Source organism: Leptonotus elevatus, chromosome 2 (genome assembly GCF_054856555.1).
Source record: "Leptonotus elevatus isolate MCC_2025b chromosome 2, RoL_Lele_1.0, whole genome shotgun sequence".
Lineage (NCBI taxonomy): Eukaryota > Metazoa > Chordata > Actinopteri > Syngnathiformes > Syngnathidae > Leptonotus > Leptonotus elevatus.
Window position 1 is genome coordinate 15,553,974 of NC_141240.1, and position 13,355 is coordinate 15,567,328.

The following is a 13,355-nucleotide window of genomic DNA, read 5'->3' on the forward strand; positions in this document are numbered from 1 at the left end:
GAAGAAAATGTCTTCACTGTTTGCTTCAAACGGTTTCTGATTGTGATTCTTAGAATACAGTCGGAAATAATAATGCTAACCGTTATTATAGTTGATATAATTTCTAGGAAGGTGACAAACTCCAGAAAAAACAGGTGAGTCCTAGCAACAACAACAAAAAATCTGGGCTGACATGAAAATAGTATTTATATTTTCCAACTGCAACATGTCACAGCAGATAGCCTGGTTCTTATTCAGGGTGGGCACAGACCTCCACTAAGACTTTGCAAATGAGAATCTGCCCTCAATAAATAAAGGTTAAATAACTAACAAAATAGTTAAAGTAACAGGGTCTGTAAATACAACATTGCCAAATTTTGAGAAACTGAGACATACAGAAAACCGCTAGCTTTAGCTAACTTGCATTTTTTTTGTCCCTAGCTAGGATTTACACACATTCAGATACAGATACAATTTATATTGAAAAAAAAATATTTGTTGTGAAATGAACATAAATGTTATGCTTTATGCAAATATGCTATAATGAAGGGATTAAAGGCCCAACAACAAACAACTTTCAGAATGTAAATTTTAACAGGAGCTTACTCCAGTCATAATTAGTGGCCATGTGCATAGCGACCAGGTTGGCGATGGTCAAAATTGTATATTAACAGGGTTATTTCCTCAGGATTTTCACGCTGCTAAATGGAAAACAGAGAAATCCCAGTTTCTTCATTGCACGAGCCACACCCAGTGTCACACAAAGTGTCACAGAAATGCTCAGCAGCATACAGTTTGAAATGTTTTGAGTTTAAAAAAAAAAGAAAAAAGAATATTAAAAATATGGAACAGGGGCAAAACAAAAACCTTTACACATGTTCAAATTCTTTCTCTCAAACCTGACAAATGCTTGCATGTCCTTCTCTACTCATGATAATGTTGCTTGCTGTCCGAATGCCTTTCTTTAGAGAAGAGACTTGAATGCGTGGGCGTCTCCTTCTGTCTCGGGTGTGCGGTGGGTCAGAGTGGCGCACGGTCAGCCGTAGTCGTCCCCCTTCACTGGGCCCCGCCTCCAGCATGAGGGGTTATGTAAGTTTTTCAGCTGCCAGCCCTCCTTCCTGCCTCTGCCTCTTGTTGACATTGTTATTGAGAGCTGCACGCAGAGCGGGCCAGCCAGTAGTCAGTGAGTCACTCAGTCACTGTGGCAGTAGTGCTATAGAAAGGCTCAGCGTAAAACAAGCTGACGGACAGACAGACAAGCCTCCTGTGGGCTTTCTTGAGGCTTCCGACTGTGCCTGTAAGGTAGCAGGTCAAGACATTTAAAACAGGAGTTGGGGGGGAAACGGAGGAGAGAAGCCAAGTAGTCTAGAGCAGCCTTTTTCTTCCCTCCGAAGTCATGCTGCTCCTGGATGAATCCGAGTCGTTCACAGGTAGGTGACTCGACCATCACACTGTTGTTTCACAGCTGGGATGGAGCAAGTTTGTGGGGTGAAAAAGTCTTCCTGTCTGGAGATTACAAGGGTAAAATAGTTTTCCCATATTTCGACAGAAAAAGAGAGAACTGATGCTGATTTTGGAAGGCTTTTTTTTTATTCTTCCAATTGAAACATTCCCAATAATCTCTGATGTCTCACGAATATGCTTCAGTCGCTGTCTGTGGCGTTACTTAACAGTGTTGTGTAACACTGGATCCGTACCTACTTAAACATGTACTGTCCTTGCCGCCTTTTCCCTCATAATCGTCCCTCTCTCACTTCCCTTCTCTTCACTTGTCAATACTGCCGCACTCTTTTATTATCAGCTTTCCAGGCATTTTTACTCCGCTGATTTTTTTGTGCTGGTTCCACGTGCACCCGGCTGGCTCTCCCGTGTTGTCCTCGCACAGCCGCGCTCCGATTGGCTGTTTCTAGGGTTACTTTAAGCAATGCCCGCGTGTGATTGGCCGTCGTGGGCTGGCTCGGGCCATGCTGGAAATGTGCGCCTTTGAAGGCAGGAAAACATGGTTCATCAGACGAGTGGGTTAGCGGGGTAAACGTGCGAGGCGGCTGCAGAAGGAACACAGCAGCGCCCTAGTCTAGTTTGGATGAATCAACAGATTCATATTTTTCAATAGCTTTCACCAATTTTAACAGTTGGGATTTTGCAAACTGACTATAATGTTGCAAAATGAAGTTATGGTTGCTTTTATAGGTGAGAAGTCAACAATTTACACTCACAGTCACATCTTTGGAAACATATGTTTCGATAAAACTAGCATGCCTGGCTTTGGGATGTGGGAGGAAGCCGAGAAGAAAATGTTACTTTAAACCTGCCAATTTTCAGCTTGTGAAAACAATATTTCATGCATTGACATGACTTGCATTAACATGCACATATCAGTATTATTATTTAATGGGTGTGATATGATACGGTGTGGTTTGATAAGATCTGATATTATATGATATGTGATCTGGTGTCATGCTACATTAATACTGTACAGTGTGGTCCTGTGGTATGATAGATGATACGGTATGATATAATGTGGTTTAGTTACAGCAATTTTCTTGACCTAATAAAGTTTGGAGAAATTCCGCTTCATACAATGTTATTTTGTGTTCAGGCTGAAAGAACCACTCCATTGCGTTTTGTCATGTTGTCCTAAATGTAGCACAGAACTGCTTGTGATGAAATAACTACAAGCACTAAGTCTACGTTCTGAAAAAATCTGATTTGTCTGGTGCAGTGTAAAAGCACACTACGTGCCTTTGTGTCATGTGCAGTAGTGAGGAAAGGATGGAAGAACACCCTGCCTGGTAGCTCCACACCCAATTGATGTCACCCATTGTGAATGATGTGTGTTTACTTTCCCTTGTGCGTGTAGCATTGTCCCATCAATGGACAAATGTGGTCTAAGAAATATTCAGTTAGTTAACAGCCCTACTGTGGTATCCGTGCTGACGACTGACTCAGCTTGGCTGTAATTGGCAACAGCATGCCGGGAAGGAACAAGCTGTCCTATTCGGAACAGCACGAGGGTCTGAGCTGAATGCAGGAAGCACATGAAATCTTCTATAAAAAAAATTGAACCGCAGAAGACGCCATCAAACAGCCGCTATTACCCACAATGCCCTTTTAAATTAACGATTAGGGTGTGTGCGTGTGCGTGTCTATGCTCCTCTCATTTCACTCACGCTCATCTTCCTCTTCCTCCCCTACAGCAAAACTGACATACTGGCCTACAAACAGCTCAAACTCGCTTCACCTGCTGTCGCGTGTGTGCGTGCATGTGTGTGCGTGAGTGGTCTTTCTGTCGTCTACCACTCTTGAGTTTCTTGAACTCTCTGGTGCCGCTTCACTCGTGCGTCCCCTGCGGAGGATTTCGTAACTCACCTGCTAACACGCTAATAAAAGCAGCCTTGATAACTCATTAAGCAAAGGCTGTTATACAAGAAGTGTACGTGTGTGTGCATATTTTTTTTGTCTTTCATAAGGCATGTTACATAACCCCTTTTATCTTGGTATGTCCAAGAAAAAACGATTTTACAGACTAGCAGTGCAGCACAAAATAAAGATTGAACTATTTCAATCTAACATGCTCTTATTTTTTTCCCTATTCAGTGATCCATGATGTGCTATTTTTTCATAGCTGTCAGGCGGAATCTTCGTATCTCCAAAACCACAACTTTTAAGGAAATCAAAAAGATGTTATTTTGCTTGACTGACCAAACGCTGCATTAAGTTGGTAAGAAGAAGTAGAGTCACATGACACTTCTTGGACCGTTAAAGTGTTAAACAAAGTTATTAGGTTTGCTCTCGAGCTATTTTTAACATTTTAGACTGTTCATAAATTGCAAAAAAAGGATATATATAATAATGATATATGAAATTGACCGTATTTTGACATACAAGATTTCTGTCCAGCAGCTGCGTTTTGCTCTGTTAAAAGGTTATTGTGGCTAACTGATGTACTTACCCGTTCTTTATACAACTATGCACCTCGTGCCACAAGTTTAGTCAGTTGACGAATTTGTTTAGTAAGGAAGTAAACCTGTGCCATCAGACTTTGACACAGAATTTTTACCGCCTTGAATTTGTAACCCTGAATTTATTTCACCATTGAAATTCAACATGTCAAAAATTCAAGTGGAAAAAATAATTGTTTTGCATCATTGCATTTAAGTTAGGGTAGCTACTGTTAAATAATATGGTCAACTTTTTATTATTATTATTATTATCTATATGATCTGTTGCTGTCTGAGTTGGCTGACATCTCTTCAAGTAACAGAAGAGTGTGAAAGAGAACACATGTAAGGCACACACACACATGCAGTATGTGCCACTGTTTTCTGTGTCAAAAGTCAAGATTGTGTGTGTGTGCGTGTGTTTACGTGCACACAGTTCTTGCGAACACGCTGGTTGTGTAACAGCCACAGGCAACAGTTACATAAGCACCCTTTCACGTCCCCCCGCTTGGCGTCGTTGCCGTTAGAGAGTAAGTAACGTTATGTGCGAGACTTGTTTGAGCGCGAGTGCCAGTAAGGACGCAAAGTACAAAAGGCCATCACAGTGTATGAAGCAGCCTCTTGAGCCGGTGGCTTCTTTGGCACCTTCACATTCATCTGTGACCCGACGCCTTGTCAAGACATATTGATTCTTTTTTTTCTTCTTTTTTTTGACACACAATATGACATGCAAGACCGTATGTGCAGTCTGTAGAAGGAAGTTGGAATATGAACTGAACATACAGAATGATGAAATACTGTATTTCTTTCTGTTATGGTTTGGTTGTGTTGCTTTTGGGTTTTTTGTTATGTTTTTTTTCTTTTTCATGTGTATCTTAGCATTTAGGACATTAAGGCAATATTAACCCTTATTTAAATCATTGACGTCAGCCCAGGCCAACTTGTGCTATGCTGCTATCTATTATTGTTTACTTTGCGGTTGTCACTCCCAAGAGTCAATTTACACGCAGTTTGTATATTTGGTTCACGAAAATATCTTTTGTCAATACAGGTAATTGTCATTAATTGTCTACCTAAGTCACCACCATAATATTGTAACATTATATAACACAACGTCTGCAATAACAAGCCATTCATTTTCTATACTGACACGGTGACACCTATATTGTGAGCGAAAAGCTCACAGCATTAATGCATTGCAAAACAACATTAACTCATTCACTGCCATTGACGGCTATAAACGTCAAATTTTCATTTGAACTATTTCTATTAGTTAATTTTTTTTTTCATTTTTGTTAACAATTGTATAAAACCTATAATTGTTTTATTGTACATTTAGAACAGATTAAAAAATTTAATCCCCTGACGCCCCGAACTTTTAATAATCTTTTCTTTTTTTATTCATTCACTGCCATTGACGGCTATAAACGTCACAAATTCATTTGAACTATTTCTATTAGTTTAACATTTTTCCTCCCACTTTTATTAACAAGAGTATGAAAACCTAGATTTGTTTTTATTGTACATTTAGAACAGATGTAAAATTTGTGATTAATCGTGAGTTAACTAGTGAAGTCATGCGATTAATTACAATTAAAAAATGTAATCGCCTCTTGTCTTTAATTTGTAATAATCTTTTTCTTCTTCTTTTTTTTATGAATTCATGGCAGTATATGAGTTAATAACAAAATAATGACCACTGCATGCAATCATAGCAAAAGCATTGGGACAGAGGCTCATTGTACCTACAGAAAGTGAAAGTGCAAGAATATGGAGTTGGTACCCTCTTTGTTGAAATGTGTCCCTGGCAAATTTGTGCTAGACCAGCGAGAGGACCCAGCTCACAATTAGAGTCATCTTCTTTTATTTTCCAGGCTCCTTGCTCACAATGCCTGTCCTAGTTCATCCCAAATGTGTTTGAAGTCCTACAAGCTATCTTTTTATGGCTGTAGCAAAAACACAGAAATTCATCAAAGGTCCAAAATGTCTTAAAATGAGAGGAATTTAGAAGAGACTCGTAGCAATACTTACTTGAAGTTATGTGTTGAATGTTTGCAAAACAGGTCCGTTTGGTAAAGATCATGGACATTTTTGTTTATCTGCTTTGAAAGTTTTTAGTCACTGATAGTGTAGTGGTTCACTTGTTTGACTTTGGTGCAGGCCTCATTGGTACTGGGTACAGTTCCCAATCACTCACTGCGAATTGGTTGTCCGTCTATTTATGTGCCATGTGATTGGCTGGCAAACAAAGTGTCCATTTTTCATCCAGAGTAAATTGGGATATGGTGCTCCAGTTTACCGTGATCCTGAACAGGATACAGTAGGCGTTATGGAAAATGGATTGATGGTCAAATCTGCTTGGACTGGGCCCAAAATGCTGCTACAACTAAACTATATCAATTAAAGTTAAGTTCAGTAGGTATAGCTGACAAAATATACTTTTTACCACTAGAAGTTTTGGAAGCGTTTAAACTATGTGGAAGTCGGCACTCATTACTGCCACAGTGCCACCTTGAGGACTGGAGTGAAGTAGCATCAGCTGGCACATTGTGGGGATTCCCCCTCCCCTCCCCCATCAAATCAAACATGTTAGGAGTGCTCCAGTTTCCTCTTGTATCGATGCTGATACAAAATGATGATAATGGAAAGTTGCAACATTCAGACATTAAACGCACATTAAAGCGTCCAAAAAAGAGCTAAAAGTGCTTTCATGTGTTTGTGATTCAGCATTATGTAAGGAGCCGGTCGCAAACGCTTCCCACCACAGTATGCGTTTTACTGCTTTTGAAGCAGATCAGGAAACTCCCACTGCAGGTCACTATCTACTCATCTCTTCTGCCAGAATGCACACTTCTTGAACTGTTCTCATGAATAGTGCTTTCACTAAAAAGCAACAGCTTGGCTATATTTTCATAATGTCCACGGAGGAAATTAAACATGTGTAACCTCACACACCTCCATCACAATTTAATGCCAGTTTATTGAGACTGCTCTTTTTAAATCATCATTCTTTAGATGGAATTGATTTGAAAGAAGTTACATTTCTCCTTTCCTCTCAGCACAGACACTTTTGAGCGAAAACCACTTGTTTGACACGCGTGCAAAGAGCACAAGTTGTGGTTTAATGTTCTTCGGCCTTCTAGTACCGAGAAGTTACGTAAATCCTAAACATATTCCCTGCAGCCTCACTTGGGCACGCGTGTGCACACACTCACACATTACAGATTTTGTGGCCTCACATTCTTTGAATCTCATCATTTTGATTTGTTGAAGTCTTCAAACCTATCGGCATTCTCACCGTTGAAACAATGAATGTGTTGCTTGATCATCAATACGTTATCTGTATTTTATTTTTTTCTTGAGTTCTCTAATTCCCGTATCATCTGCCTAATGTGGGAAGTGTGTCTGCAGGTCTGTGTGTGAAACGTTGGGCATCGTGTTCATCTTCTCTTGTCATTTTTATTTTTGGGATCTGAGTTTAATCCTGGAAATGAAATGCAATTTCATATAATAATTTTTTAGATTTAGCTATATTACTCCTTTTTATGCTACTACGTTATTTTTATAGTATTAAATATTTGGCAAAAACAGTGAAAGGGTGCAACATAATGTGTAGGCCCTTGTCATTTTGCACAGTCCCGTATTTGTGATTCTTCCCTAAGTATGTACAGTACAGACTTGAAGACTGCCCCTAAATGGTGTATTTTGTAGGGGTGGGAATCTTTGAATGTCTCACGATTCGATTCCTATTTTTGGGCCTGCGATTTGAGTCAGAATCGATTTTTGATTAAGAGCGATTTTTGATTCAGCGCGATTTGATTGACAATGATTTTTGCTTCAATCTATAGATGTGCAAGGAATTGTAATGATCTACTCCAGTCTGACTCGCTAATGCTAATTAGCGCGCTACTCGCGGCACTTTTATCACTCAAAAGGACGGCTCCACACTGCAAAAAAACAACTTTTATTGGAATAACTTGATCGTGACTTTGTCCTTCTACTCTCTAATGTGGCTACAACTTAACAGTGTATTAGACCGCGTGGAACCACACTGCCCTTCAGTGGCCAAACCGGGTACAACATGAACCGCGCTGCTAATAAAGGCACACACAGACAAAGGCAAGACAGTATACAATAATTTAAATGAAATCGATTTTGGGATATTTAAGATGGATTCTGAATCGTACTAAATGAGAATCAATTTTTTTTGCACACCCCTAGTATTTTGCTACTAAAATTTGAGACAATACAAGTAAATTTTTCATGTACTCACACTAGTTTGACCAGTACATTTGCAGATTTTTTTAGTTTCAATACAGTGAAAATTAGTGAATATTTACCTCACAGTGTGCACCCCAAAATGTTCAATTTTTTTGCTCCTAAAATTTCAGTTTAGGGGCAACTGTGCTTCTAGATGTGTTTAATATCTAAAATATGGACAGTGCAGTGCACTATAGTAATAAAAGCAGCAGCAAGGTCCAAAAGTTTGCCCCACATTTCAGATTGTCAGGTCAACAAATCTCTGTTTAGGTCCTTCTCTGTGGATTTTGCATGTTGTCAACGTGCTTATTGGTTTTCTCCATGCCCTTATTTGTCCATTGTTGTGAATGTGAGTGTGAATGCTTGTTGTGTGTGCTGCAATTGGCTGGGGACCAGTGCAAGGTTTGACACACACTTCCAGCCCAAAAGTAAGTTTGGATAGGCTCCAGCTCACCCAACCCTAATGAAGGACAAGCGTGATGGATGGATGGATGGATGGAAGGAAATCTATCTACTGTACAGTATATCTATAATAACTCTATATGCACAATAGTTCACAATAATGTGTGAAGCGGACAAATGAATCGTTCATGCATGTGTCTGCCCCCTGTTCCTCTGAAGTGTGCTCCTTACTCTTTGAATGATGACCTCACTTTCATCTGCCCACTCCACTTCCTGTCCTTCTATTCATCATGTCACTGGGTGCACTCGCACATGCCTGTGTGCATGTATCGTGAATGTCGGGGCTCTGTGTATGTTATCAAGTCAATAACTGTTCTGTCAGGTAGCATTGAAGGGAGGAAACAAGGAGCTGAAAGATTTGGAATGTACAGTATATGCGGTATGTTCACGCTGATATTGTGGTGTCTCTGCCAATATCTCAGACTAAGATAACAAAACCTGTGTCCTTTGCTGAAGTGATACAGCAGTTGCACACAAAGAGCAGTCTTATTTTTCATTCACACTCATACATGAGCATACTTGTTAGGTTTTCAGTAACATCCATGGAAATATTTATTGATATTAAAAACCCGACATTATATTTTCGACACATTACGGTCATCAGTTAGTAAAACTATGTTTTCTCAATCAGCTCTTGTATATCGATGTTAGCCACTTTTTATAATAAGTTTTAATAAGTTGTGTACTGAGTATTGTGCTGAACAGCCAGAACAGAAACATTCCAACATCTATATCACCTTTTTTTAATACAGTGTTTTAGTATTGACATCACTTAACTCGTTCACTGCCATTGACGGTTATAGACGTAAAAAAATCATTTGAACTATTTCTATTAGTTTACCATTTTCCCCCCCACATTTATTAACAAGAGTATGAAAACCTAGAATTTTCATCATTGTACATTTAGAACAGATATAAAATTTGTGATTAATCGTGAGTTAACTCATGAAGTCATGCAATTAATTACGATTTTAATTGCCCGACGCTCCTAATTTTAATTGTAAATAATCGCATGACTTCAATAGTTAACTCACGATTAATCATACATTTGATATGTGTTCTAAATGTACAATAAAAAATGTTTTCTGGGTTTTCATACTCTTAACAAAAGTGGAAAATAATGTTAAACTAATAAAAATAGTTCAAATGAATTTTTGACGTCAATAGCATTGACGGTAATAGACGTAAAAAAATCATTTGAACTATTTCTATTAGTTTACCATTTCCCCCCCACATTTATTAACAAGAGTATGAAAACCTAGAATTTTCATCATTGTACATTTAGAACAGATATAAAATTTGTGATTAATCGTGAGTTAACTCATGAAGTCATGCAATTAATTACGATTTTAATTGCCCGACGCTCCTAATTTTAATTGTAAATAATCGCATGACTTCAATAGTTAACTCACGATTAATCATACATTTGATATCTGTTCTAAATGTACAATAAAAAATGTTTTCTAGGTTTTCATACTCTTAACAAAAGTGGAAAATAATGTTAAACTAATAAAAATAGTTCAAATGAATTTTTGACGTCAATAGCCGTCAATGGCAGCGAATGAGTTAATTTACTTCCTATCAATAGGGATTTTTCAGAGATGCATTCAGATATGTGCCGTTGCACAGTGCACACACATCACTGAGACAGACTGGTGTAATTTAAGCGGCTGCATTATTTTGTTTATGTAACTTGGACAGAATGAGCGTTTTATGCATATTTATTTAAGTTGTCTTGCACGGCAGCGAGCCTCGGTGTCTGCACACATTCTTATCTTCATGTGGATATTGCAGGTCCGCAATTTTACATACCAGGTTTCAAAAACATTGAAAGTTGACTAATACTGTCAACGTCAATTTGTCCCGTCCTCCCTGGCAGATTCCTGGCACCGCTTGTTCTTTGTGTTTGTGCACGTTTCCTGTTTTCCATTTCGTAATCTGTCCATATTTATGATCCAGCGCTTACATAAACCCGAGATCTGGTTCAGTGTGTCTCTGGCAGAGCAAGTGAAAAGGGAGGTCGAGTGAAGGAAAAGATAAAAGGTGAAAAAGTGAAGTGAAAGCAGATTCCAGATAGCTTGGCGGTAGAAGCAGAAACACATTCAGAAATCCAAGCTTTTCGTTTTTCAGATACTTTCAGTTTTGAAACACTCAACCTGACTGCATGCTTTGGGTGGACCCACATAACTGGCTTTGACATGTTCTTGTAATTCATGTGAATGATTCATGTGTTTTTTCTGAGCTCTATTTAACGGGTGTGTCACTGTGAGAGTTTTTACAGTTGTAACGCTCATAGGAACAGACTTAATTAATGGAAACACAAATTTGATCTTGCGCAACTAGCCTCGAGGGCAGGGTTTTCCCAACCTTGATTAAGCCACTTTGTATTAAGAGAAATCGTACAGCACACCACCAAGCGGAAATGTCGTCAATAAGTATGACTACAGAAATAACAATCTCATCTCTATTCACTCACAAATTGATATACTTATTTTGAAAATTGGACCTGCTGGCTTATTCTGTTTGTGTAAGTTGCAACAGGTGGATACGCAGGTATATTTTACCTTCTGCCATCAAACAGAATTGCATGTTGTTGTTCTGCTTGTCTCTATATACATTGCTGGCATAGACAGATGGACAAAGATATTTGTAATTAACTCATTCACTGCCATTGACGGCTATAGACATCAAAAATTCATTGGAACAATTTCTATTAGTTTAACGTTTTTTTCCCACTTTTGTTAACAAGAGTATGAAAACCTATATATATTTTTTTTACATTTCGAACAGATATACAATTTGTAATTAATCGTGAGTTAACTAGTGAATTCATGCGATTATTTACGATTAAAATTTTCAATCGCCTGACGCCCCTAATTTTTAATAATCTTTTTTCTTTTTTAATCGCGTTAGGCTATTAATTTTTTTATTGTAATTAACTGCACGACTTCAATAGTTAACTCACGATTAATCACAAATTTTATATCTGTTCTAAATGTACAATATTTTTTCTAGGTTTTCATACTCTTGTTAACAAAAGTGGAAAAAAATGTTAAACTAACAGAAATAGTTCAAATGAATTTTGGACATCTATAGCCGTCAATGGCAGTGAATGAGTTAATAAGTGAGGATAAGCGATATAGCGGATGGGTGAATGGAAATACTGTAATTGTCAGACAAGTAAAGTGAAATTTGGTAATTCCAAGTTTAACAGAGAAACAATGCTAGTCTCCGGTATTGTAGTGTTTAACAAATGCACTGCATCAATGTTTTGCTAAGCTCAGTTATCTTATTATTTGCATTTATCTAAATGAATGTTCACACAGGATACACTCCTTGAAGAAATGAGATTAAATATCCCAGGTAAAAATTGTTATTGATTGTGGCGTATAAATTGTTGAGAATAGCGATCAATGGAAAGCTAAATCACGAGGACTGGTTTCAGAATCCTACTCAAAATTAAAGTGGGAAAATGTGTATGGCCATCACGTGATCTGTATGTACTCCCTACAACATCTGGGAAGGTTCTTGATGCGAGGTCATTAGCTTGGATTTTGCATGTTTAACTCTGCCCCCCCCCCCTTTTTATTCCTCAGATCAGTCCCACTGCGCCTCCTTCAGCTCAGAGAATGAAGCTCAGGGAGGCGACCCCACGGCATGGCAGCGTACCCCACCACCGTCTACCTCACCTTCAGGGGGGACGCCGGCCAACCCTCCACCCTGGCAGCCCGCTTCGAGACCCCACTCCGGGGTCTCCGGCCACAGTCTCACCCCACCATCCACCCTGACAGGAAGTAGGAAGAGGAGCTCCAAACCTTCGCACATGAGACGTAACATTCGGTAAGCAAGTTCTCTTCTAGGGACGTACATGATCCTATTGGATTAGAGGCTTTCATTCTGTATGTTTCCTTTGTACACGAAGGACACGAAAACCATATTCAACGTCTGTCGGTCATCGAGTCAAGTTTGATTGATTGTGCAGGTGACAACTGCTGAAGGTGAAGGTCTCATTGAGTTCTCGTGTTCTTCTATGGTGATCGTAGGAAGTTACTGAGGGAGCATCAGCTGGAAGCGGTCACCAAAACTGCTCAGCAGGATGAGCTGCAGAGAAGGCGACGTCTGGATGAGCAGAGAAAGCAAGATTTCCCCATACCACTGCTGCCTGAATATGAAACCGGTGCGTCCCCAGGATCCATATCCATCCACTTTCACCACTTATTACAACTATACTGCTAATTACATTCATTGATCACCGGCCAATCACCAGACTAACACGAAGAGACAAGACAGCCACTCTCTACTATCCATACAAGCTTTGAAGTGTGACCATATTTGGGTAAGAATGTGAATACAAAGCATTGATCTGTTATGCTTTTTGCTAATCCCTTTGTGCAGGTGATGTAACAAAGCATGTGTCGTCATCATCAGCAGTGTCACAGCAGGAGTTGAGACAGGAAGCCATCTGCCTGGAGACCAGTAGCACCGGCACATGTCAGGACAGCAAGACCGACATACGTGCCTCCACCACTGAGCACACGCTAAGAGCAGGTGAGAGAGCGTGAGACACAAACGCGCACGCACACACACACACACATAGAGCACGACTAGGAACTTGCCCACTTAAGGACTACTCAATTTAAGAATTAGTAATAGACCCTTCTAGTGTGACGTCACGTTTGTGCACCGCACATGCTGGAGGACAAGCCGCCGACG

The 13,355-nt window shown here is 39.4% G+C and overlaps 1 protein-coding gene across 3 annotated transcripts in view; it reads left to right on the forward strand.

Moving 5' to 3' along the window:
* LOC147178572 (helicase ARIP4-like) overlaps positions 1-13,355 on the forward strand; it is a 55,228-nt gene that overhangs the window by 23,281 nt on the left and 18,592 nt on the right. For 2 of the 3 annotated variants that reach the window (XM_086067820.1, XM_086067822.1), the window contains 3 exons: positions 12,239-12,482; positions 12,686-12,819; positions 13,038-13,190. In XM_086067820.1, coding sequence (XP_085923946.1) covers positions 12,239-12,482; positions 12,686-12,819; positions 13,038-13,190 — 531 coding nt within the window. Of the gene's footprint in view, positions 1-1,104; positions 1,410-12,238; positions 12,483-12,685; positions 12,820-13,037; positions 13,191-13,355 lie in introns of those variants that run through there. The other variant, XM_086067821.1, reaches the window with a different exon arrangement.